Source organism: Tursiops truncatus, chromosome 6, assembly GCF_011762595.2.
Source record: "Tursiops truncatus isolate mTurTru1 chromosome 6, mTurTru1.mat.Y, whole genome shotgun sequence".
NCBI lineage: Eukaryota > Metazoa > Chordata > Mammalia > Artiodactyla > Delphinidae > Tursiops > Tursiops truncatus.
This window is the reverse complement of record NC_047039.1, coordinates 110,121,350-110,146,147: the sequence shown is the minus strand read 5'-3', so window position 1 is coordinate 110,146,147 and position 24,798 is coordinate 110,121,350. Positions and strand designations below refer to the sequence as shown.

General features: G+C 52.8%; 1 protein-coding gene across 3 annotated transcripts in view; it reads right to left on the bottom strand.

Annotated features, from left to right (window-relative positions):
• Nucleotides 1-8,312: 8,312 nt before the first annotated feature.
• ABL1 (ABL proto-oncogene 1, non-receptor tyrosine kinase) overlaps nucleotides 8,313-24,798 on the bottom strand; it is a 133,690-nt gene continuing 117,204 nt past the window's right edge. For 2 of the 3 annotated variants that reach the window (XM_019920219.3, XM_019920220.3), the window contains exons 5-11: nucleotides 21,421-21,505; nucleotides 20,590-20,767; nucleotides 18,591-18,775; nucleotides 16,042-16,194; nucleotides 14,756-14,845; nucleotides 14,247-14,411; nucleotides 8,313-12,019 (exon numbers count right to left, since the gene is read on the bottom strand). In XM_019920219.3, coding sequence (XP_019775778.1) covers nucleotides 10,308-12,019; nucleotides 14,247-14,411; nucleotides 14,756-14,845; nucleotides 16,042-16,194; nucleotides 18,591-18,775; nucleotides 20,590-20,767; nucleotides 21,421-21,505 — 2,568 coding nt within the window. In that variant the 3' untranslated portion in view covers nucleotides 8,313-10,307. Of the gene's footprint in view, nucleotides 12,020-14,246; nucleotides 14,515-14,755; nucleotides 14,846-16,041; nucleotides 16,195-18,590; nucleotides 18,776-20,589; nucleotides 20,768-21,420; nucleotides 21,506-24,798 lie in introns of those variants that run through there. The other variant, XM_033858861.2, reaches the window with a different exon arrangement.

Sequence of the window (24,798 nt, the reverse complement as noted above, 5' to 3'; positions counted from 1 at the left end):
GCCATGCCTGTGGCTCATAGTTAAGGATGCTGCCTGCACTCCTCCGAACAAGGCGGGCCTCTGGGCAAAGGGCAGCCCCGTCTGGCCCTCTCATCAGACCACATCCTGTTCGTGTTGGGTCTTCTATCAATGTGGTCCACACTGCGCCCTCCTTCACCACCAGGTCCCCAATGGAATCCCAGGGTCAGGAATGTGCAACAGTCAGAGCGCGCCACACAAGTGCACCCAGGGGGCCTATATGAAGCAGGGAGAACCCGGGAGCCACACCTCCTGGGCAGGGAACCCAGAGCAGCTCTGCCCAGCCCGGCCCAGGGTCCAGCGGCCCTCCTGGCAGCAGGCCTACAGCATGGTGAGTACAGCCGCTCCATCCCCAGCAGGAGCCCCACTCAGGCCCTCCTCCAGGTCAGGAGCTGGGCATGGGCAGTAGGAACCACGGGGACCCACCGGGCTGGGAAGGCCCAGAGAGGCGGAGACCAGCACCTCATCTTGCAGCCCAGGGCAGCACAGAGATTGGCCACAGGTGCCCTCCAGGGCTTGGCCCCTGGCCTTGTATCTGTGCTGGGGCCCAATTTTCGGTGTTGAGTGTCCCAAGCTTCCACTAGGTTCTTGAAGAGGTCCATGGTCCCCCCAAAGGGGAGAAGTGTCACTTCCGTCTGTGTATCAAGACGCCCCCTTTCTCGAGACCCAGAGGCCATTCCCAGGTGGGTTCATCCACCAGACGGAACCCCACCCAGTCCAAAAGCTGTCTGCATTGCTTTCTATGGGGAGGAAACACCTTGGGAAAAGCCCCCGCTCCATCCAGGCTCCGAAGGAGAGGCTCCCCTGAAGCAGGTGAGAGGGGATGAGGGAAGCTTAGGAGGACTGCATTTGGGAAGAGGAGGGCTGCCTTTATGAATTTTTTTTTTTTTTAAGCTTTCTGGCTGCGTATACTTCAAAATGTCTTCAAGGGAGCCGTTTCTGGAAAGAGCTCTGGGGGGTCTGCGCCATCGTCTCCAGAACCCACTCTCTTTATTCTAGCCTCGGTTCTACGCCTCAGAGGACCAGCCAGCATAGGCTCACCGTGGTCGTTACCAAAAAGGCTTCCTTTGCAAGGGAACGAGCAATTATTGCCAAGGGAGGGGCATTTTGGGAAGCTCTATTTCTGTTTCAAATCCCCCATGGACCGCCATCCTTGGGGTAGAGCGGCAGTTCCTGCATCAGGCCCAATTAGACCTGGGCTAGCATCCCAGCTCTGTCACTTACAAGACTGTGACAAGTTTGGGCAAGTCACCTGTTTTGAGACCGCTCCCTCCTCTGTAAATGGGGATAAGGGATGCCCTCCTCTAGGAGGGACGGTATCAGGTACGGACGGAAAGCACTGCCCACAGGCCTGGCACGCCAACAAGCCCCCTGGCCGTTAGGATCAGGAACCCCAGAGCCCCCACTTTCTAGCTGTGTGGTCTGGGCACAATCTCTTAGCCTTTCTGACAGTGCTCTTGCCTGAAAAAAATGGGAATAACCGTGCTTAAAATAAGGTTTATCGTGAAGATAAAGTGCAACCGTGCACGTAGAGGTTTCGCTCACAGCCTGGCACACAGGTGGTGCTCAGCAGGGACTGGCGGCCACTCCTCTCCAGGGGGACGTCTGAGCTAGGCCTGCTTGCAGGAGTAACTCGTTTCCACGTCAGGGAGACATTAGCAGAGCGTCCCGGCTAAACAGCTTAACCAGACCCATTCATTATCAAGTTGAAAACTACGAGGGATTGATGCTATTAATTTTCTAGCCCACGGCTCTGAGATGATATGGCCCAAGAATCAGTAATTATAATACAGGAAGAATGAGCCCAAATTTACTCGGCTCTCCCGGAGCTGTCTGTAAGCCATCCCAGCAGCAGCGGCGTTACAAGTGTTCAGTTGCCAAGGCCGTCAAAGATTGCAGGAGAGGCAGAACCAGCCTAATTGGTGCACTGGGCTCCTGAGCCTGCTAAGACACCCGACAGGGTGACACTTCCTCTCGCTGCCTGCGAGCGGGGCTTAGCCGAGCCACCAGCTTCCACCGTTGACGGCCGCCTGGGCCCTGGGACGTGTGCTGTGGCCCAGGAGTGCAGCACGTAACCCTCCCTTCTCTCCCCTGGCCCAGAGGGCGAGCCCTTAGTCGCTGCCCTACCTCCTCTTCCTGCCGCTGGCTGCCTGTTTTCCTGTGCTGGACACAGAAGAGCCCGTGGACGCCGTGGGTAGCATTGGAGGCGAAATATGCTGGGCCGACCTGGCAGGGGGGCGCCACTTCCCCTGGGGCTCCCCTGGGTGGCCGAGAGCGCCACACCCACACGCCCTGCTCGTCATGGCCGAGGAGCCACCGACGTTGGGCAGAGCGTGTGCCGGCTTCACGTTGAGGCTCGGGAGGCAGCAGGACGATGGCAGTGAGGCCACCGGCTTCCTTCTGGGTGACGGCGAGAAAGCTGGTGGCCTGTTAGGGACCCGGGCAGAGGAGCTCGACGGCTACAGTAGGGAGGAAGGCGGCTTCAGCTTCCGCTTCGGCCGGGGATGAAGGGGCCACAGCACCCCAGAAAGGGCTCCTCTGCGACCCGCACCGCCCCCCCTGCCGTTTCCATTCCCATCTTCTCCTCGAGCAAGACGCTGAGAAGGTGTAGGTATTAGCATAATGAATTATAACAGGAATTATAATAGCAGTGGGTTTGGTTAGGTGGGTGCTTACTTTTGATTTCCAACTTTGCTGAAGCAAAATTCTGGATGGTGTCAAAAACGAGGTGACCAAAAGCAAGTCCCAGTTAAGAAGAGAACACTGCTGCTGGTGTAGCTCCCTGGCGGACTGTTGTGTTTCAGCCCCGTCCGCTGCGGGGCTGGCTCTGAGCAGTCCCCTGGCCGGGGTGGCATGGAGCCGAGGATGCCTGAGGATGCCGTTGGGCCGTCAACATGAATAGGCAGAACTGGCCGTGCTGGCCCCGAGTTGAAGGTTGGTGGACTGAGCGATTACAGTGGGATAATCAAAGTTTTGACCGCCTCCATCGGGACGTCAGTGGTTGACATCCAAAGTGCAACTGTGAGCGAGCACGTTCCGCTGGGCACAGAGTATGGTTCTGAAAGTTAACAATGGAAAAGAAAAATCTTGTTCTCCATTCCATTAACACAACATCCCCCGGCAGGAAAACCTCATCCCGCTGGTGTTGAGATGCCATTTGGAACCACCTGCCCATCCCCTTCTGACAGCTCCCCTCCTCGGTGGTGTAGTATTTGCCAAGCCAGGAGTCCCGTGGGAGATGAACGAGGAAGGAATACATTTTTGCTGTAGCAAGGTTGCATTTCCAATGTTCAGACTATGAATGTGTTGTATCTTTTGAAATAAAAGTGGTAACAACTGCAAAACTGTAATGGAAAGCCCGCCTGACTCTTGGCTACAGGTCCTCTGTGCCCCAGGAACTTCGCTTTCCTGAGCTGCAAGTGCCTTAACTTTGGGGAGATGGAAATCGTGTTGCATGTACCCACACACTGCTCCCAGCATCCCCTTAATTGGCAGTTGGTAAAACACCCATGGCCAAAAGTATAGGGAAACACACACAAAGTGCATTTTCCTCTCCCACTAGATTGCTCTCTCCTTGGTTTTCTCTAAGCAGGGAGTATTCTGAAAACAACTTCTCTACCCTGAGGGAAGCCGGCGCTGGGCCTGGAGTGGCAGCAGCCCGGGGCGGGGGGCGGGGCCAGAGCACCTCTTTCAAACGCTGCTGCTTCGGTGTGTCCTGCATCCCATCCCGAGTCAGATCCAGCAGTCTGATGCTGTTCACTCCTAGGCTGGCTTCAACTGCTGAGATGAGAACCTGTATTGATGTTCCCATGGCAACATCTCCCCTCCTCCTTTAGAGCTATTGCTTGCCCCTGGTTCACAACTGAGTAATTTTCCATTGGGCTGTCACAATTAATTGGTAGATTTTTATTAGCCTTTTAGAACCACAGCAGGCAGGGCCCAGCTTGGCACCTTGGAGCATTTCACAGTGTTCTCCATTCTATTAGAGACTTTTTTCCCCAGTAGCAGCTCTCAGTCCTCGACAGCCAGAAAGCCACTTCATTAAGGGGTGACGGGTCTGAGCCACACAAGAGGCGGGCTGACTGGGGAGCAGTAATGGGCTGGAGAGACGGGACGGGAACACAGGAGTCAGAACATCACCTTATGCTGAGGCGAGCCGCCTTCTCCTGGGGCTCCTCCCTGCTCCCCCCCTCCGATGCCTTGGTATACGGGCCCTGGGGCTCAGGGCCACTGTGACAGGGGCCAGACGGTGACACTGAGTCTGGGAGGCACATCATACTCTTTGTCCTCTGCCACTGTCGAGAAAGGGATGATCCAGGATGCCTCCTGCCAACGTGACAGACAGGGGTGGGTCTTTGTCTGTTGGTGAAAGAGGCAAACGGCCCTCCAGCCACGGAAGGCAAATCTCAAGAAAACGAGGCCCAGGGTGTCCATAAAGGACAGCCCTGGTGCTGAGACTGTGCACTACAGGGTGGCCGGATGAAGGAAGTACGGTCCCAGCTCAGGCTCTGAGCCAAGCATGTGCTCATTTCCACTCTGTTAAGGGCGGTGCGGGGGCAGCAACCTGGATTACCCCCCCCCCCCTTAGCTCATTTATACACACAAAGAAGCCAGAGAACGTGCTCACGAAAGACCAGGTGAAACAGAACAGACCAGAGGCCAAGGGCAGAGGGACGCCCTGTGGCAAGGTCCCCTGGCTGACGTTCTCTTGCCGACTTCTACTCTTAGGACAAAAGGAGCCGCCCCTGTGGTCACTAATTGTGAGAACTCGGAGGTCACCGAGGTGGAGACACTCCTGCATGTGTTTACAGCCACTCTGGGTATACACGGGCTGGTTTTTAATTTAGTAGGATTAGATTAACCTTGATGGAGAAATCTGAGATAAAGCGGGGAGGGGGAGAGCCTTCAAAGCAGAGGATATCCTGTCATTAGTCTTTCATCATTGAACAGAAATCAGCAACAAAGCTGTTCTTTCCAGTTGCTTGTATATTTGAGCTCAATAACCCTGGAAGTCAGAGCAATCAAACTGCTGAGGGCATTGATCTGTTAGATCCACTCCCACTACATTTGGCTAAATTTCCTCTTTACCCCCGCCCCCCCCCCCCCCCACAGCCCTCTCCACCCTACTGGCTCTGTCAAGGTTTGGGGGCCTCTCGTGCCACCCCACACCCTCGCTCTCTTCTCGGTGGGGAAATTTCCTCCCCAGATTAGTGAAGGTGAGGCTCTTCGGAAAACACTTCTTTTGGAAGCGGGGAGATGAAGCTCCCCGGGGCCGCCAGGTCCGCTCCACCTGGCGTGGCAGTGCTCTCTCCTCCAGCCCAGGCACCCGAGAGCTCTTTGCATTCGCCCATTTTATACATTCAAGGCACAAAAAAGGCTTCATCTTGGTGTGTAGATCTCAAGGTATTTAGCTATTAAAACGGACGGGGAATATTTGTCTATGTTTTCTTGTATGTTTGAAATGTTAATAAAAATGTCTAAGAAAAAAAGAGATTCACGTGGCCAGCCAGCCATCAGGGCACTGCTGTAGTAAACAAGAGGCCACCTCGTCCTAACTTGGTGCTGGTGCCCAAGATGCTGCATGACACACTCCACTGGAGACCCCGACCCAGGCAAGGGGCTTTCACCCTCCAGGCAGGGAGCTGGGGCCCCGCCCAAGATGGTGGGCGACAAGGAAGGAGGGCAGACATGGGCAGGGGATACGGTGGTTGGGCAGTCTTATCCCACCTGATGTCTTCTGTACCGAGATGACATTTAGAAATCGATCCCCCAGAGCACTCAGTTGGGGAACCCTGTCTATTAAATATCCCCGACACCCAAAAAGCTGGGCTAGCTGTAATTCTGAATTCTTCTCTTCCATGATGAAGGGAGCAGCCTGGCCCTGGAGCCCAGGTCTCTGCTAGTCATGCTGGGGCCATCTGGACCATCGACAAATTCATCTGGCACAGCAGATGTTAAGCTGGCACGTGCTGTGTGACCTCGGGCAAGTTGCTTCACATCTCTGAAGCCAGCTTTCTCACCCATTAAATGAAGACAGTGACAGAACCTCCCTCATTTAAACAAAAAAAAAGGTGTGGGTGTTCCACGTAGTAATGCAGAGCGCGTCTATAATATCTAAAAGCACTCACGTGTGAGCTGTAATGCTAAGAAAACTTTCATCGCAATATAACACACATCCGGAACGTGCCCCAATTCTAAGTGTCGTCTGATGAGTTTTCACCCAGTGACACACCCTTTAGCCAGCACCACCCAGACTAAGCAAGAGGACATCGCCTGCCCCCAGAGCTCCCTTGTGCCCCGACCAGGCACGAGCCTCCTTCCCGCACCCCGATCACCCGCCCCCTGACTTCTACACCAGACTACATGCCCGTTGAAGTACATGGGAGCTGACGCATCACCATGTCGCCTGGCGGCTGCCCAGCATGACACACCATGGAGTGGGGCGAGTTTGTCCCACCCCACTGCTCCCCGACATTCCATGGAGTGAACACCCCGCACGTACCTATCCTCCCTGCTCTTCATGACCTTGGGTTGTTTCCCGTTTGGGGTTCTTCAATGTTTGGGGTTCTTTTTTGTTATGTGTATATATATTTTAACATCTTTATTGGAGTATGATCGCTTTACAATGGTGTGTTAGTTTCTGCTTTTTAACAAAGTGAATCAGCTGTACGTATACATATATCCCCGTATCTCCTCCCTCCCACCCTCCCTATCCCACCCTCCCTATCCCACCCCTCTAGGTGGTCACAGAGCACCGAGCCGATCTCCCTGTGCTATGTGGCTGCTACCCACTAGCTAGCTATTTCACATTCGGCAGTCAGAAAGAGCAAGTGTTTTGTTTTTAACACTCTGACACTCGAGGCTTGTATTTTGCGGTAGCGCCAACAGCGGCAGCCCGCCTGCGGGGGGCGGGGCCCTCGGGTACTCACTCCTCGGTTCTGCACCTTGAGGGCGGGACTCAGAATCCTCTGAACACCGTCGTGTGCGCACACGGGTACGTCTTCCTGGGGCTAAATCCGCAGTCCTCATTTGGTCCTCAAGGGTTTCTCTGACCTAAAAACAGGTTAAGGACCACTGTCCTAGAATGGCTAGACCCAAGAAAGTTTCTTGGGCTCGGGTGACGTTCATGGAAGATTCTCACTTTGGAGAAGAGTCTTCTAAGACCCTTATTTCACACCGGCACAGCCGCCACGTGGCTAGCGTGTACACGAGGCTGCGTCCCGGCCTCACCACGTGTGAGGTGTGGCTGGACAGGTAAACGCCAGTCACAGAGCGTGGGGAAAACGGGACAACGCAATGCCTAAGAGGCTGCTGTGAGGATTCCGTGAAGGGCCCACGTCAGTGTGGCTGTCCACATAATCGCTCTATGCCCTCTTTCAGATTGCGAGCTGTCACTCAAGGGAAGAGCGCGTTGCCTGTGGAAAAGCCCTGGACTCGGGAGGTCTGGTGTCAAGTGATGGTTCAGCCACTAACAGACTCTGCGGCCTGGGCCTGGGTCCTGCCTCTGTGAGACGAGGGAAGAAATGGGTCCCGGGGGCCGTCTGCAGCTCCGGCTCGAGCGCGCCGCCTGACGTGCAGCACAGCCCGCTGCCGAGGTCTCCGGGGAAGAGGCTTCACGGAACCGTGTTCTTCAACGTGCTTTGGTGGACAGGATCTGTATCCTCTGACAAGGCTGCTGGCTTAATAAGTACCATTATCAGAGGGTGCTACTCACTCCCCCCGACTTCCACAAGCTGCCAGCTGGCGTTAAATGGAGACCAAGACGAGGACTCGTCAGCACCCTCCTCGACAGTCCCCTTGGGAGAGGTCACAGCCCAGCCCGGGCCAGCACACCCTTTTCTTCCTCATCCACACAAAGAAATAAGGTGCCCGGGGCGTGGAACACAAGCGAGGGGCGCTCTGGGGCCTGATGACAGTGGCTCAAAGTGAGCTCAAACGTAAAGAGAAAGAATGCACTTGGGGAGGGATTAACCCTTTCAGGCCAGAGAGAAATCCGGGACGTGACCTCCCTCCCCCATTTCAGTGACACCGTGACGGCCTAACAGGTGGTACAGCCCACTCTCAGTGCCGCCGCCAAGAGCCAGGCTGCTGGCAGGTAGGTGTCAAGGGCACAGGAAGGGCCTGAGATGAGGACAGGCTTGTGAAACGGCCGACGCGGGACCGCTCTATTCTGTAAGACCCAACACGGAGACCCCGGCCCCTTCGGGAAAGCCTGACTCCTTCCCTGCCCACACGCACACCACGGCTCTGAACAACAGGGAGGAACTGCAGACCAAAGCAACCTGCCCATGTGCTAGTGTTGTAAACATTTATTTAAAAAATACTACGGAGGAGAGACGTGGATTCAAAAAACAGAGTCACATACAGAAACAAAATGTATTGGACTGAAAAAAAAAAAAAAAAGACACCATAGGCATTCCGGAAGGGAGGACGGTGGAAAACTATTTACACATCATTTATAAAAGAGCAAGTCTATAAAAAGAGTGTAATACCAAAGTATAAATGCAAAATATAGTGGCACATCATGTGAACAGGAAGAGACCAGTACCTCACAGAAACAGGCAGCGGAGGGAACCTGGGAGGGCTTTGTTCTGCTTTGTCTGCAAGGCCACTGGCGGTGCCCTGGCGCCTCCCTCAGTCTGTGTAGCACAGCAGTCTGGGGGGCAAAGAGGTGACGTGCTGTGAAAACAGCGTAAAACGACTCAGAGGACACCACCTCTACCAGAGAAATAAAATACAAATTTAGGTGATGAGCGTAAAAATCGGGCCTGTGCAGGTCACGGGCCCTAGGAGCCCTGGGGAGCGGAAGGTGGTTTCCTCCTGGTTTCTCCAGGGGGCGCTCCTGAGCGCGCCGAGGCCCAGACAGGTGCCCGTCGGCCTGCTCTTCAGCAGCCGCTCTAGGTCAAGGTCAAGGACACTGGGCTCCTCCCGCCCTACGAGCCTGGTCCTGGACGGCCTGGGGGAGATTACGCTGCTCTCTGAGACCCTTTCTGGGGGTTCATTTGTTTGTGATTTTCTTCATCCCTGATGAGCCCAACCGAAACATTAGGTTAAGTGTTGCTCGTGGTAATTAAATAAGACATGTGCCCGTCAGGGTGCAGCCCACGCTGGCTGGGCTTCGGTGCTCCAGTCCCTTTCCTCCTCTGCGTGCACTGGCGCCCAATGGCAGCTCCTTCTGGATCGGAGGCAGCTGTGCTGAGGGCCAAGTTCTGAAAGGCTTCAAGAACTCCAGAAAGCTGAAGACTGGCTTGTCACCAGGGAAAGAGCCCTGCAAGCATCTACTTTGCCTTAGAGGAGGACAACAGAGCGGAAAGAGGTCAATCGGAAAGCGAGAGCAAGCGCCTCTCCAGGGCACCTGGAGATTCGGAAGGAAGGTAACCCTGCGCTCACCGCAGACCGGCCCAGCCCTGGGCTATCTCAGCAGCAGCTGCTCACCCACCGCCACCCCTCCCGCCTCTGGAGCCCCCCTACGCTGACCAGCGACCCTGCTACCCTGAAGACTCAAGCTTTCTATCCAGGATTAGCGTGCATGTCACAAGAGAGCCGGGAACTGGGCTCTAAGGACACGGGGAGAGTGGGTGACAAGGGGCCTCTCCCACACCACGGGCCTCCTCGGCTTCCCCACCTGTCCCGGGACCCGGAGGCTGGTTGGTTTTAGCACCCTGTTTTACCCCCCAAATCAAGAGCTGTCCTTCACGTGAGGAAATGGTGAGGGCACCAGCCCGCGGCAGCAGTGGAGGGGAGGGTGGCCAGCTGGTAGCACTTCCCAAGATGCAGTTCTGCAAACGTGTCTTCGGCACAGGAGGCACGAGGAAGGTGAGTGCACAACCTCTCTGCGCAGGGTGAGTGGAGGCGACCGTTCCCAAGGCCTTGGTGACACAGCTCCCACGCAGGGTACTCGTTCTTGGGGTGAAATGGAGGCGAAGGCATAGCCGGGGAGGTCCTCCAGAAAGATGAAAAGGAAGTGCTCATCCGCCTTCCCACCTGCCCCCAAGAGCTCAGTTTTGAAGCACGATGTGGGAAAGACGCTGGCGTGCAGTCCACAGAGCAGGAACTCCACAGATAGAACTCGGACAGATGGCTCAGGGAGCCCGGGCTGAGGAGAAGGCAAGCGCAGGAGAACGGCGGGGCCTGGACGTAGGTAGTAGGGCTGCACTCCACGGCGGCCTCGGCCCTGCCCAGCGCAGAGCTCCTGGGCCAAGGTCCCAGCTCGCCGGTCCCGTCTCAGCCACCATCACGGGCACGGGGGGAGCCCTCACGCGCTGCAGGCTCCCGACGCCCGGCTTCTGCTACCTCTGCACGATGTCACTGATCTCTTTCACGGAGCTGAGGAGTTTGCTGAAGTCCTGGGTGGCCGCCGGGCCGCTCCCTGCCGTCGCCGGGCAGATCTGAAGCTCCCGAAGATTGTTCTCCAGTTTGTTGATGGCCTCGCGGAAGGCGAATTTGTTCCTCATTTGCTGGATGGAGTCCACGTAGCTCACGCAGAATGTGTAGAGGTTTTTGCCGGCTTCCAGCACGGCGCTGTGGCTGGCCATCTGCTCAGAGTTCTTGGAGACGGCCAGGCACAGGGCCTCGGCGCCGCCCAGGACCACGCCCCTGGTGATGGTGCCACTGGCAATCCGCTCCGGAGGCTGGCGGGTTTTCCGAAGAGACACGCGGGTCGATATGAGAGGGATGAAGGCGGTGGAGGACGGCTGGTCCCCTGCCAGGGCAGAGGATGCTGACGGCAGCGCGGAGGGAGCAGGGGCTGGGCTGGTCGGGGTCCCCGCGGGCTTGGCGGACGACTGGGGCTTTGGCATGGACGGGAGCGCGGGCTTTTTGACGCCCTCTCCCAGCTGGCTGGGTTTGGCAGCGTCACTGTTCACGGCATCCACAACCAGAGCCATGGGTTTTGCTTTCCCACTGGCACCCATCTCCCCGGCTGCTTCCTGGCTCGGGCTCTGGGAGGCCTTCCCGGCTTTCCCCACGGAGGCTGGAGGAGGGGGCGGCGGGGCAGGTTTGAGCTTGGACAATTTCCCCTTGTCTCTCCCTGGGGACTCGGAGGAGGCCTTGTGCCTCCTCACTCTGGACTCCTCGGCAGGGGCCTTGCTGGTCCCTCCAGAAGCACCCGGCCCCGCCCTGCCGGTGGGGGGCACCGGCTCAGCAGGCGTCCCCAAGGCACTGGACTTCCCAGCCTCGTCCTTGTGGGGAAGGCTGGAGGAAGGCGCGACCACAACCTGCCTACGGAGGAGTTTTGGGGTCAGGCTGGGAGGGCTGGAGCCCGGGCTGGACTCGGCCGTGTCTTTGAAGACCTCGTCGGCCACTTCCTCGGTCTTCTTCACCAGCCTGGGTGGGGGAGTGCCTGTGCCTCTGGTCACCTGGTCAGACCTGTTCTCACTTGCCCGCTTCCGAGGCAGAGCTGGCTTCTCACTCTTGTGCCCTCCAAACGTGGACGAGTCAAACTGTCTTCCCGTGGACTGCAGATCCCGAGGCAGCGTGACCGAGCGCCACTCGGTGTCCTTGGCCCCGTGGGGCACGCAGGAGGCGGAGCAGGAGCGCAGGAAGCGCTTGCTGGAGCTGCCGCCGCTCTCCTCCTCGCCGGCCGCCAAGCGGCTGCTGGTCAGCGTGCTGGACTTCTTCCACAGGTGGGGAGACCGGAAGCCTGCACCCCCCGACTCCCGGAAGGCTCCATTGGGGACGCCGGCCCCGCTGCTGGGCTTCAGGGACTTGGCTGGCTCGGCTGTGTCCGCGGGCGCGAGCGCCAGCGCCCCGTTGCTGATGTCTCGGCCTTCTTCCTCCGGGGCCCCCTTACGCTCCGGCTGGCCGTCCATCTCCCGGAAGGAGCTGCTGCGTTTGGGAGGGGTTGGGGCTGTTTTCTTCTTCTTCTTGATCAAGGCACTGAACAAGTTGGTCTTCTTGTCTTTGGGGAGGAGGCGCTCGTCTTCGTTTAGGCTGCCATCCTGAGGACCGCGTTCTTTTCGCGGGAGCAATGGAGACACGGCGGGCTCGTGGTCCAGAGGATCTGAAACACATGGGGAAGAGTTTAGTGACTCCAGGCCAAAGGCGACTGAGCGAGCGGGGAACCCGCCTGGATCGGCCGGCCTGTTCCTACAGGGCAGCCAGGGGTCCGGGCACTGGGCTCTGACAGGCCTGCGTGCGCTCCCGCTGCCAGCCACCGGGGCGAGTTAGTTCTCTCTGCTCATCCCCGGCTTTCCCATCTATAACACGGAGGACATTAAACCTATCCACAGCGCTGCTGTGAGGACGTAATGCGGTAACAAACGTGGAGCAACCACAGCTCTTGGCACGAAATTTCTCAGTGACTGTTGTCACTGTTGTTGGTATTATTATTAGGAAAAGCTTAGGTCTCTCTCCTTGAAGACAGCACAGCAAAAAGCGGGGACACCCCCAGTCCCCTCATCTCTTTGCTGGTTTCCTTTAAAGTAGCAGAGTCCCCTCAACACCACTATCTGGAGAGTAAAAAGCACGACAAGGCCAAGCCCAGGGTCAGAACCTGTGCCTCTCGGACCAGTCAGCCGCTTGAGGCTCCCACGAGGACGGTCAGGAGGGAAGGGGCCACGTACCACACGGTGCAGCGACAATGGGCCATTATGCTTGGGAAACAAGATGGGTGACCTTTTAAAATTTTTAAATGGTCATTCTTTAAATATGAATAATAGCTCCTAAGAAATCTTTCTGCTGTTGCCAAGCTCCCCGCGAGTGAATGACAGAACTCTCCCTCCGAGGGCGGCTGCGAGCACGGTTGCCGTCAGCGCCCTGGAACTCAAAGCTGAGGTAGCGGGAGCCTTTGTGAGAACACCAGGCGGCACACAGGGCTTCCGAATCAGGGGAAGCCAAGGACCTCCCCAAACCCTCATCCAGCGGAAGAAGGTGAAGAAAGTGAAACTCTAATGAATTATGCACAGCTCTATTTCAGGGCTTAACAGCTAATTGACACTCCTGGCTCACCATGAGATTACGTATCAAAATACCCGTCAGATGAATACTGATGGGCATAAATGAACACAATTGCTTATCAGTGGGCTTTTATAAGCTGCAAGTTTTCATAGCAGCCTCTCCTCCCCACACCCTTCCACGACCTGAAATCAGGGCCACTAACAGAAGGACGTGGGGTCCAGATTCTGGATAGTCTACATGCCATCAAAGCGGGGTGAGCTAGGTGAGCTAGACGGTCTGAGGGCGCGCCAAGAACGCACTCGAATTTAGGTTCATTTCTTATGTAAACCTTTCAAGTGTATACTTTTGCTATATTTTATAGTATACATGTCTGTGCAGTAGTACATACACATACCTATGTATAAGACCTGCACACTCAACTGTTTTTTTTTAACATCTTTATTGGGGTATAATTGCTTTACAATGGTGTGTTAGTTTCTGCTTTATAACGAAGTGAATCAGTTATACATACGTCCCCATCTCTCTTCCCTCTTGTGTCTCCCTCCCTCCCATCCTCAACTTTTTAAAATTAATATGGGTACATGATGAAAAAAATTGGGAATCATGGGGTCCACAGATTCCGGCTTTGTCCTGCCCCTTCCCATTCACCCAGCGTGTGGCCCATCAGAGCATCACCCAGATGCTGGGCCTGCCTCAGACACCTCCTTTCAGTTGGTCTGCTGTAGAACCGAGGCTTCTGTATCTTTTCTTTTTCTTTTTTTTTTGTTGGGGGAACTGCTAAGTCAGAACAGTCTCGCTTAGAGTCAAGCCCGGCACATGGGAAGCACTGGATCAGTGTTTGCCAATGTGACCCCCGATAGCACCTTTAGAGCCCTTTTTCACCACTCCCACTGCCCTCGCTAGTCTAGGGAAGAGCCCACGAGGGGACACCAGCTCTCCAGCTCTCCGCAGGTGTCTCCTGGCTCTGTGGGTGCCAGTGAGTGTCTCGTATCAGCGCTTTCACAACGAGCTGCTCTGCGTTTGGTTCAATATTTTATCATTGCTGTATCTGCCGCAAGAGCAAGCACAAACGCTGCGAACGATACACGAAAAGGTGGGTTTGCTCTCCGTAGGTTTCATAAGCACCACCGCCTATGCCAACGGCTCCTGAATGACGGGGCGGGGGCTTGCTGCAGGAAAGGGAGAACTTTCCTCTTTTCGAAGCTGGACCACTAACACGGGGTTTGCCTGTCTTTCTGCGCGGTTTCCACTCACTGCTTCCCATCTGCCTGCACTGGCCCTGAGGGCCGACTCCCCCAGGCCTCAGGCGGGTGCGGGTGGTGAGGACGTACCAGTCTCTCCTGGGCCCTTGGAGTGGGGCGTCTCGGGCACGTCGGGGGCGTCTTTGTGTTCGGCAGCTCTCCTGGAGGTTCTCGTCTTGGTGGGCAGCTCTGGGGCCTGCAGCAGAGTACCTGCAACCCCTCGCATGCCTTTCTTCCCCAATTCCTTTTCCACTTCTAAGAACCACCAAAAAAATCAACAACAAAACCAGCAGTCATCAGTAACGACGTCATTTTGGTATGTTGGTTTTCTTTTTCTTTTTAAGACAAGAGTAGTCATCTATACACAGTTACAGAAAAGAGATACACATCCTGAGGAAACAGTACTTGAGTAGTTTTCAGAACCCTGGCTGCAAGAGACAGAGGGCCACCCCCCGCCCAGCCTTCTGGTCTCAGGTAAGCTGCTGGCCCATGCACTCTAGCAGGAAGTGGACTGAAGGACTGGGCTGGGTCCCACACAGCCGTCCCTCCCATCCCAACCTCTCTCCCCACTGCAGGCACCCTAAGGACCAGCACTTTACCATCTGATATGCTGGATTCCTGGAACATTGTTTCAAAGGCTTGGTGGATTTCAGCGAAGGAGGGCCGGTCAGAGGGGTTCCACTGCCAACCTGGACAGATGAGAACCAAGTCAGACTACCCATGAGGCCTTGCTAACAAGCAGGGGATGAGAAGTTCTCAAGGAAAAGTCTGGAAATTAAAGCAGCATTCCAATCCTGCTAACCATCTTTTGCTATGACAAGTTAAAGTGACAAATGCCATTGTGCCCTGTTGCAGACATTAAGAATTTGGGAAGACTTTCGATACTGGCAGGAACATGGATTATAAAATCCCAGGGATACGCTGACAGCAACAACTACATTTACAAATATATTCTTCCCAACCTGCCTCCAGCAAATGCAGAAAATTACTCAACCAAGTAGCCTGCTTCCTATCTCACCCTTACGTCATGGTTATCGAAGTCCGAATTCCTCATCAGTAAAGACGTGCTAATTAAACCAAGATGAAAATGAGGATTAAGGACTGACTGATAAGCCCAGTGTAGGTGAGGACGTAGGGTCCCTCTCACAGGTTTCTGGTGAGAATATAAATTCATATAAACTCTTTGGGAAAACAATTTGAGAAAATCTATCAAAACTTAAAATGCACATGGCTCTGAACCAACAGTTCAACTTCCCTAAGTACTAGCATAACGCACAGGGGTATGTATGTGTGAGGGCGCTGGTTCCTGTCTTGTTCATAACGGCAAAAGACAAACAAATGTCCATCAAAAGAGGACTGGATGAATGAATAAATCATGTAATAGATGCCAGGCAGCTACATAAGGAAAGACACGAGGCGAGAAAGTGGGAGAGAGAGCGAGAGAAAGAAAGAGCACAAGCTCTGAATTATAGACACGGAAAGACACGCCTGTTACACTGCTAACTGCAAAAAAAAAAAAGTTGAGGGAATAAATTTTTATACATATATATAAAAACACGAGTGGATAAAAGTCACCCGGAATATTTGCCTACTATACCAGAAATCTGTATTTATTAATAAGAAACCCAGGTTTGGTATCTATCAATCTCATTTTTGCATTAAAAACAAAAAACACTCACACATAAAATACTATGGGTAAATAAAGGCACACTGAAAAAGTGAAAAAAAAACAGGTAGCAAACTGTTACATTAGTTGCTTCTGAAGAAGGGGAATGAAGAGAGGAAATGGAATACTTTGATTTTTTTTACTTTACATATATCCTCCTGCCCTGGGTATATGTAAAGTGCCCACAGAGACTTCTAGAACTGGCGGGGGAAGGCTCACATGCTCGCATGAGTTCGTAGACCTTCTCTGGGCAGCCTTCCGGGCGCTCCATGCGGTAGTCTTTCTCTAGGAGTTCATACACCTGGGACAAGTCAATTCCTGGGTAAGGTGACATGCCGTAGGTAGCAATTTCCCAAAGCAAGACTCCAAACGCTAAAAGAAAAAAGAAACAGCAGGATCGTTCGAGATGTGTAAGATTTAACTACACTGCATTTAAAACTGGTGAACTGTGCAGCAGACATCAGAAGTTACACCCTCAGAAGCAGGTCAGACACTGACATTCTACCCGGCTCTTAATTACCAACAGCCCCGGATAGAACAGCTCAGAAAGAGGCTTTCCGTTTACTCACTCCCACCGACTAAAACAGAAGGAGAGAAGAGGCCTGGGTTGCTCAGCCGCTCCAGGGTCTTTTAGGGAGCCTAGCCATCTTGTTGGGAGATGTGGTGGAAGGAACGTAGGACTGGAATTGAGGAGGCCATGACTACTCATGGCTCTGTGAGCAACTAGTCATGTGCCTAAGACAGGCCACCTCTCCTTTCTGGGTGCATGAGATTATCTCTAAGGGCCCTTCCAACTCCAAAAATTTCATTAAAATCTTACAGAATCGTTGAAATTCCAGGTCCCATTTAGGAACCAGAACTCCTTGGAGAAACAGGTGATTCAGGTCTGGGGCAGAGAATGAACCTGGAATATTTTATCATTCCAGATAGCAGAGATGCTATAGAAGACTACAGGGTTTTGTCAAAAGGACCAGGAACAATTTGAAGTCCCCACTGGCCAAAGATGAGACAATCTGAACGTCAATTTAAAAAACAACTGCAGTGGATTAATCAATAATATACTCAAATATATTTAAATCCAAGAGCTTATAATAATATCACAAAAGAAAAACAACAAAAACCTGGTCACCGTTGGAGGGTATTAAGAAACCAATTTGTTATTGTGGAAATCGGTAAATAATGGCAAGGAAGCAAACATTTATCCTATCTTTCCTGTATGAACTGTACCTCTACTATAGCCAAACAGTAGGGGAGAAGAAGTTTCTTCTTATAGAAGTATTGAGCTAATGATAAATGCATAAGGAATGAGAATTATCATTTGGCAACCCCTAATAAATCAGCGGATCTAGACAAAGAGATAAAACTAAGAATTATGGGCCTACTGATGAAAATGTACACCCCTTCCTATGAAGTACTCTTACTAAAAGAAAAACAAGTCAAACTCGAATGTGATCAAGCTGTCTCGATCCCAATACCCATTATCTAGGGAGAGTGAAGACTGAAGAACATGATGGATCTCACCACAGGGGTACGGTGAGCAGAATCCAGAGTGTGGGAGACTTTAAAGGACAAATGACGGGATTTCTTCAACAAATAACTAGCAAGGGATGCAGAGGGATAAAGAAGGAATTTACACTGCACAGGAGACCTAAGGGCCACTGTCGACTAATAGCACTGTGAGATTCCTATTTCCATCCCAATTTAAACATACTGTTTAAAAAAAAAAAAGGGCTTCCCTGGTGGCACAGTGGTTGAGAATCTGCCTGCCAATGCAGGGGACACGGGTTCGAGCCCTGGTCTGGGGAGATCCCACACGCCACGGAGCAACTAGGCCCGTGAGCCACAACTACTGAGCCTACGCATCTGGAGCCTGTGCTCCCAACAAGAGAGGCCGCGTCAGTGAGAGGCCCGCGCACCGCGATGAAGAGTGGCCCCCGCTCACCGCAGCTAGAGAAAGCCCTCGCACAGAAATGAAGACCCAACACAGCCAAAAATAAATAAATTAATTTTTAAAAAAAAGAAAAAAAAGCATGACTTTCGTGATTTCATTGGAAATTTGAACACTGACTAGATATTTGATAATATTCAGAAATGAATCTCAACTTGTGGTTATACAAATAAAAACGTCATCTTTAAGAGACTTATATGAAATATTCATGGACAAGATATTATGCTGTCTGGGATCTGCTTTGAAATAACAAGGGTCGGGGGTGGTGGGCAGGTGTACAGGATGAGAGGCACCACAAGGCGATGACAGCAAAGCTGGGTGATGGGTGCCTGGGGCGCATTAGGTAACTCTGTCTTCTTTAGTGTATGCTTACAATTGGCACAATAAAAAGTTCTTTTCAAAAAAGTAAAAATAAAATACTGTCACACGGGGCTTCAGAGGGTAATATTCTACTTGAATCCCAAACCAAACTATACAGCATTCTCTCCACAGAGGAAGACTCTGGGTGCCTGCAGGGTGGGCCGGCTGCCCCTGCAAACCTAGGCAGCAAACTAAGAGTGAAGACATAAAGAGGGTGAGTGGGGGGAAAAAAGCTAATCTGAATTATTTTGGAAGAAAAAAGCTCACTTTTACTTCATTTTGGACAGAAAACAAGGGAGAAAAGACTTTAAAATGAAAAAGAAGTAAGGAAGAGAATTAAGTAGTGAAAAAGAAATGAAAGAGCAAGAAAGAGGAAGTGAAAAAGCAAGGAGAGAAAGAAAAACAGGGAAACAGCCCCACCCTGCACGGGCGAGGGCGAAACCAGAGCAGCAGCCCTTACCCCAGACATCCGACTTGATGGAGAACTTGTTGTAGGCCAGGCTTTCGGGTGCCGTCCACTTGATCGGGAACTTGGCCCCGGCGTGGGCTGTGTAGGTGTCCCCTGTCATTAACCTGCTCAGGCCGAAATCAGCCACCTTCACCAAGTGGTTTTCCCCTACCAGGCAGTTTCGGGCAGCAAGATCTCTGGGAAAGGAAAAAGTTAATCTGTGAGAGTTTCCGGCTAGCTTTCCAGCTTCACAAGTCCACCACTGTTGTCTATAAAGGTGCAATACCGACAATGGGAAAATGGAGTCCGGGCCCCCTGGGGAGCAGCGCCCGTCCCTCAGCACCCACCGCGCTCCCACGCGCAGAGGGTGGCACAGGGAGCAGCCTCCCTGGCCCCGTGACCTGGAGCAAGTCAATCACCCTCGGATTCAGTTATGCCATAAAACGACGGCGATAATGACGGCGCTTACTTCTTAGGGTGGTTGTGGGTGGTAGTGAATTAACAGGTAAAGCACTTCGAATGATGCCTGGAGAACTGTGTCATCTAAGCGTCTGTTCAGTTATTATTGCTCCGTGCCAGGCACGGGGCACAAACGCATAGGCCAGGCCTCGATCTCGAGAAACTTAAATCAGACTGAGCCTCGTTTGTCCTATTCAGACTTGATAGGACAAAATTTTAAAAAAGCCCACGCCATCCTTTACCCAAATGTTATTTCCCACTGTCCTATTTCTTCCTGATGCTTATCCAAATGTGTCCTATAAATTCTCCCCTGTGTAATCAGCTTCCTCTCGCCTCCTGACTCTCCCTGGGAAGTAGGAGTCTAATCTTTGGTTCACGGACATTAACCATGAAATCGCAAGGCAAACTGGAATGAGGGATGAGAAGACGCACCAGCTTAACGCGATGGCGGCGTAAGATAGCCTGATCATCAGCGATCAGAGGGGAAGGAAATACAGGAGAGTTGGGCCTAATAGGATTTTGGTAAAGCACTTTAAGTTTGCTTGAACGAAGAGAGAACGAACCTAGCCGTGCAAGGCAAACCAGGAGTCAAGATATCTCAGTCTGCAGCCTCAGAGGGTTCACTTTCTTGAGTGACAGGAGCATCTGAAGGAGGCTCTCGTGGAGCAGAGAAAATCCGTCTTACGAGGAACCGCCAGCATTTCACACATGCTACCCTCACTCCCCACTAGGAAGTCTCATGTACAGGTTTCATACTTGAGTTAATTGGGTAGGAAAGGTCACCACGGTGGCGGGGAGAACGTCTTGTGTAACAGACTCCGGCAAAGCCCATCAGGCTCTGTCCTGCAGAGGCCGTCACTTTGCTAGGACGCCATTTCCACCAGCAAAGAATGCAAAGACCACGATAATTGCGGCACACTTGAAGGTCAAAACACTCCAGGCTTTAAAGCAGCAAAGACGCTTAATTCAGAACTACGTATACACAATTCTGACAGTAGAGGAAACGTCCCTGAACCAGGTGACAGCAAGTTAAGCGGAGAATGAAATGATAATAATGAAGAGAAGGAAAAACACGCAGCACAGAAACAAAACCCACGCACGGCTGTTACTGAGCGCTTGTGTAAAAGCAATGCCAACGGCTCCCAGGAAGAGGTCATAACTGATGAACCCCGGCCCTGGAGGAGCAATGAGCGCTCTATTCCAGAGGGAGCCGTGATGATTAGAAGGGGCGCCTTTTATAAACTTCATTCAATATTCCTCTTAGCCCAAAATGGTTCCGAAGTGAAATATTCAATACTTCTCAGGCTGGGGATGAAGCGCTCTGGCGGTCCAGGGGCCAGGCCGGGCTGAATTTAGTCCCGGATGCGCGCCCGAAGCCGGCGGCGTCAGGAACCTGGCGTCTGCCTTTGCTCCAAGGTCCGATGAGCTGCCAGCACTGAAGAGAGAGGCTGAGCCAGAAGACCTCGCGGGCTGGGGCTTTGCGTCGCAGGAGGCCCGCGCCCCACGCGCGCCCCGCAGGCCCGCGGCGGGGGCAGCTTGGCCGGGCTCCTACCTGTGGATGAAGTTCTTCTTCTCCAGGTACTCCATGGCCGACGAGATCTGAGTGGCCATGTACAGCAGCACCACGGCGTTCACCTCTTGCCGGTTACACTCCCTCAGGTAATCCAGCAGGTTCCCATAGGTCATGAACTCAGTGATTATATAGAACGGGGGCTCCCGGGTGCAGACCCCTGCCAACAAGACAAGGCTTCAGTGTGCTGCCCTGCTCCCGACAGAATGCATGTCACAGAAGACGAGCCCTGAAGAACTAGGCTTCCGAAACGGATTCGGACTCTGCCCCTGCGTCCTGGGCCCAAGTTCTAAGATGGTTCCATGCACTGGTGGGATGAGATTATGTTCCTGTGGGAGGGACGTGGCCCCACTCTTTCCTTCCTCTCAAGCCAATGAACTTCAACAGGAAGAGGCTGCCACTGAGTTCATAAACAAAGGCCGGGCCACATCAGACAAACTCAATCACTGTTAGTTTAACACCCACCGCCCACCCCACCGCCCCCCGGCAATCGGATATGTCTACGTACAGAATCACTTCCGTGAAGGAACTCTTGAAATTCTTAGGTTTCAGATGCCAATTTGCATTTGACTGCTTTGGGTATCAATTTAAAGTAATAACGTTCTCCCTCGCTCGCGTGGGCACACGGACGGACACACACACGTCCCCCTCCCACACAGGCCTCCTTTTACCAAGGGCTGGATGCTGGTGGGGGGCAGATGTACAAATCAGAAACCTCAATGTGGTGAGCCACCCACCTCTCCTCTAACAGCACCCGTGTCACCCCAGAGGGTTTAATTAAGAGGCCCTCTCTCCAGAGCTCCACGCACTCACCGAGTAACTGTACTAAATTGGGGTGCTTGATCTCTTTCATTACTGCGGCCTCTTTCAAGAACTCTTCCACCTCCATGGTATCCTCCTGCAGGAAAAGAAGAAGTGATGACATTATCTCAGCAAGGAAAGTGCTGAAGTGGGGAAGTACGACCTGAATGGTTAATACAGACAGGAGCTTCCACGAACCATCATCCCGGTCCACCAGTCTCAACCACGACATCGCTCTGGACAGGTTCCAAGGTGGCCCGATCATCACCCCCAACGGCACAAAGAATTGTCCACTTCGGTGCTGGGCTTTGGAACTCTCACCCTGAGCACCACGTCAAGGCTGGCTGTATATGCTGGGGACTTGCCCTGGTGGCTCTATGCAGACTGTACTTGTTTCCATCACCCGTGGAGTTTGTGGGGAGCAAGGGAGGTGTGTACAGGCAAATACCACAAACTTGGTGCCCCTTCCCTAAGGAACAGCTGGCTTCCAAGGCCTCCCAAAATGCTTAATATATAAAAAAAGAAAAATCACTTGAAGAATCCGAAATGTACTTGATTTAAGAGAAGAGACCTTGGGGCTTCCCTGGTGGCGCAGTGGTTGAGAGTCCACCTGCCGATGCAGGGGACGCGGGTTCGTGTCCCGGTCTGGGAAGATCCCACATGCCACGGAGTGGGTGAGCCCGTGAGCCATGGCCGCTGAGCCTGCACGCCCAGAGCCTGTGCTCCGCAGCGGGAGAGGCCACAACAGTGAGAGGCCCGTGTACCGCAAAAAAAAAAAAAAAAAGAGAAGAGACCTTGATGACACAAAAAGATGTATAGCACTACTGAAGAACGATGCCTCAAGATATGGCAGAAAGAGAGGATGTTCAACTTCTTAAGAATGCGGTCTCATGGGGCTCTCAATGAAGCAATCACCACTACCTGTCAGGTCAATTACTCACAGATTCTAAAGTAATCTTCACTAGCAGCTCCCCTAACAACGGCTTCACAAGTATCATCAGTACACATCACGTTTTAGGCAAGTTCACAGTATTTAAATGCCAAGGGGAGACAAAGATGTCAGCAAATGCCCAGAGCAAAGGCGATAATGTTTCTGCATTTCCTCACGTATCAGTCTTCGATAATGTTTCTGCATTTCCTCACGTATCAGTCTGGAGTGCTGTTGTCGGCTCTGTTTTCAGGAGCCTGGCTGTGGGTTTACGTCGGGTAAACCTCTTTTTGACTTAAAGAACCCGCTGTCTTCTCAACTGACTATCAGAGCAAGAAGCAGGTGGGTGATACGTGACACAGTCTGTTGCTATAAAAAACCAGCAAGGGAAGCAGGACCCCAGCCTCCACGTTTCAACATGGAGTCTGAGTGTGTCTGAAGAGCAGGCCTGCACGGGAGATGGGGAGAGAGCTACTTGGAAACTAGGTTCCCCAAGAGAAGCTTTATCAGCTGTACCTTAAGTGTGGAGCTGTATTTCCACCGTACCTGCCCCTTCGGGAAACGAAGCGCTAAAGTGTCCTACTCACTGCGGCTAGTCGGTTCCTACCTGGCACGTGGGGAAGGCTTCCAGAGGACGGGCCACCCTGTACTTAGTGCTGTCTTGCTTTGGTCAAGCGTGTTTACAAGCGAAGCGTGACCAGTGAGGAGATGTGTCAGCCCGCTATCGCTTAGCTTAGGGCTCGACGGGACTGAAACTCAGACACAGTTTATTGCTCTTTAGAAATGGTGAGCTGCTCCTAATGTCAACTGAACATCTTGGGTAGTCTCTGTGTCAAGCTGCGCGGGCGGGAAAAGAACACATCGCTGCCGCCACCTCACTGGCTGTTTACTTCTTTGGAGACCTGCCTGCCCCTGAACATGCTCAGCAGACCACACCGTTTCTGGCGTTCAGTGCTCTGACCCACCAGGTGCCGCTACTGTCAACGGCTGGAGAGCCAAGTGCCTGCCGGAACTAGAGGATTCAATGCTGCTCATGGAAGGACCAGGGCCTTTAAGAACCTTGCTCAGCCAACAGTATGTTCAAAGAGTGGCTCTCAAATGAAGCTTTCCACATTTGAGGCACCACACAATGAGCCTCGCACAGTGAACTCGTTTCCGATACAACACTGCTCTTATAGCTACTGACTCTTCTCTACAAGAACCATGTTCTAGGTCTTGAGAGGCACGGACATGCAAAAGGAACACTATGGCTCTCAAAGGCATCCCTCTTCTGCCTTTCTCTCTTCATTCACACACACACACACACACACACACACACACGAACCGCATGCACATGATGTGTGGACAGTATAAATAATTCCCTGTTTTTTCTTTCAGGACAATCAGTGTGAACTTGTCTCCCCCTGCTGGCATCAGACCTGGTTCAATTTATAATTTAAACTCCTAACAGCATCCTACATGTCTAGCTGTGTTAAACTGGAAATATCCCTGATGCTGTTCTCCCTGTTATATTCCTTTACTTTTATTTTTTAAATTTCCGTCATCTTTTTGAAGAGGATTCTTCCACTTACATAGTGAAACAGAAGTAATTCCGAATGATTCGGGCCAAGGCAACGCTCTGAACAAAAGCTGTGAATTTCAGTCTGGTCCGTCGGGGGGAGGTGGGCCAACTGCCCTCTCTTCATGAGGACTGACTGGCCTGGCCAGATGTGGGCCAGTGCTTCGGCTGGCACAGAGGCTAGGAGGACGATTGTGAGTTGTACCGACCAAGCTCTGCTGCTGCGAAGCCATGGTAAGTTGCCTACATAATAGATAACAGATTACCTGCGAACTTGTTTTCTCATCCACCAAATGGAGAGAACAGCGTATCTGCCTCGCGCACAAAGAGTGCTGAGTGCAGTGCCCGGAACACGGTCAGCACCCACTCAGTGGGACTCACTTTTCTTATTATTAACACAGTTGACCTCTACTCCTGAGAAGCAGACTACACATATTGCTTGTATGGAAGACAGGCCGGTTCTTTAATTAACTCTGGCTTTTGGTCTTTCTCAAAGACACAGTCTTCCAGACTCAACATCTCACAGGTGTTTTCTAACCCGCTTCGCCCTTTTTGCTCACTGGCCTCATCCCCAAGAGTAGGAATTCTACAGCATAACAAAGAACACGACTTGTAAACACAGCTCCGCGCCCCGCTGCCGCGGCACAACTGTTGGAGCTCTCCATGCCTCCTCTCAGCAGGGACCCCTGGCCGCAGCGCTGGGCTCGTGTCTAAGACAGATCAGTTTCCACATGTTTCCGGTTCTTACCCGATGCCGGGGAGCAAGGTTACAAGCACAGCGAACTGCCACCCTGCACCTATCAGCTCGACCAGGGTCCACACACTGGAGAGATGGGGCAGTTTCCGAGCTAGACCGAGGGAGGCGGATGGTTCACAAACCAGGTGGGGGACTTGCAGCTCAAGT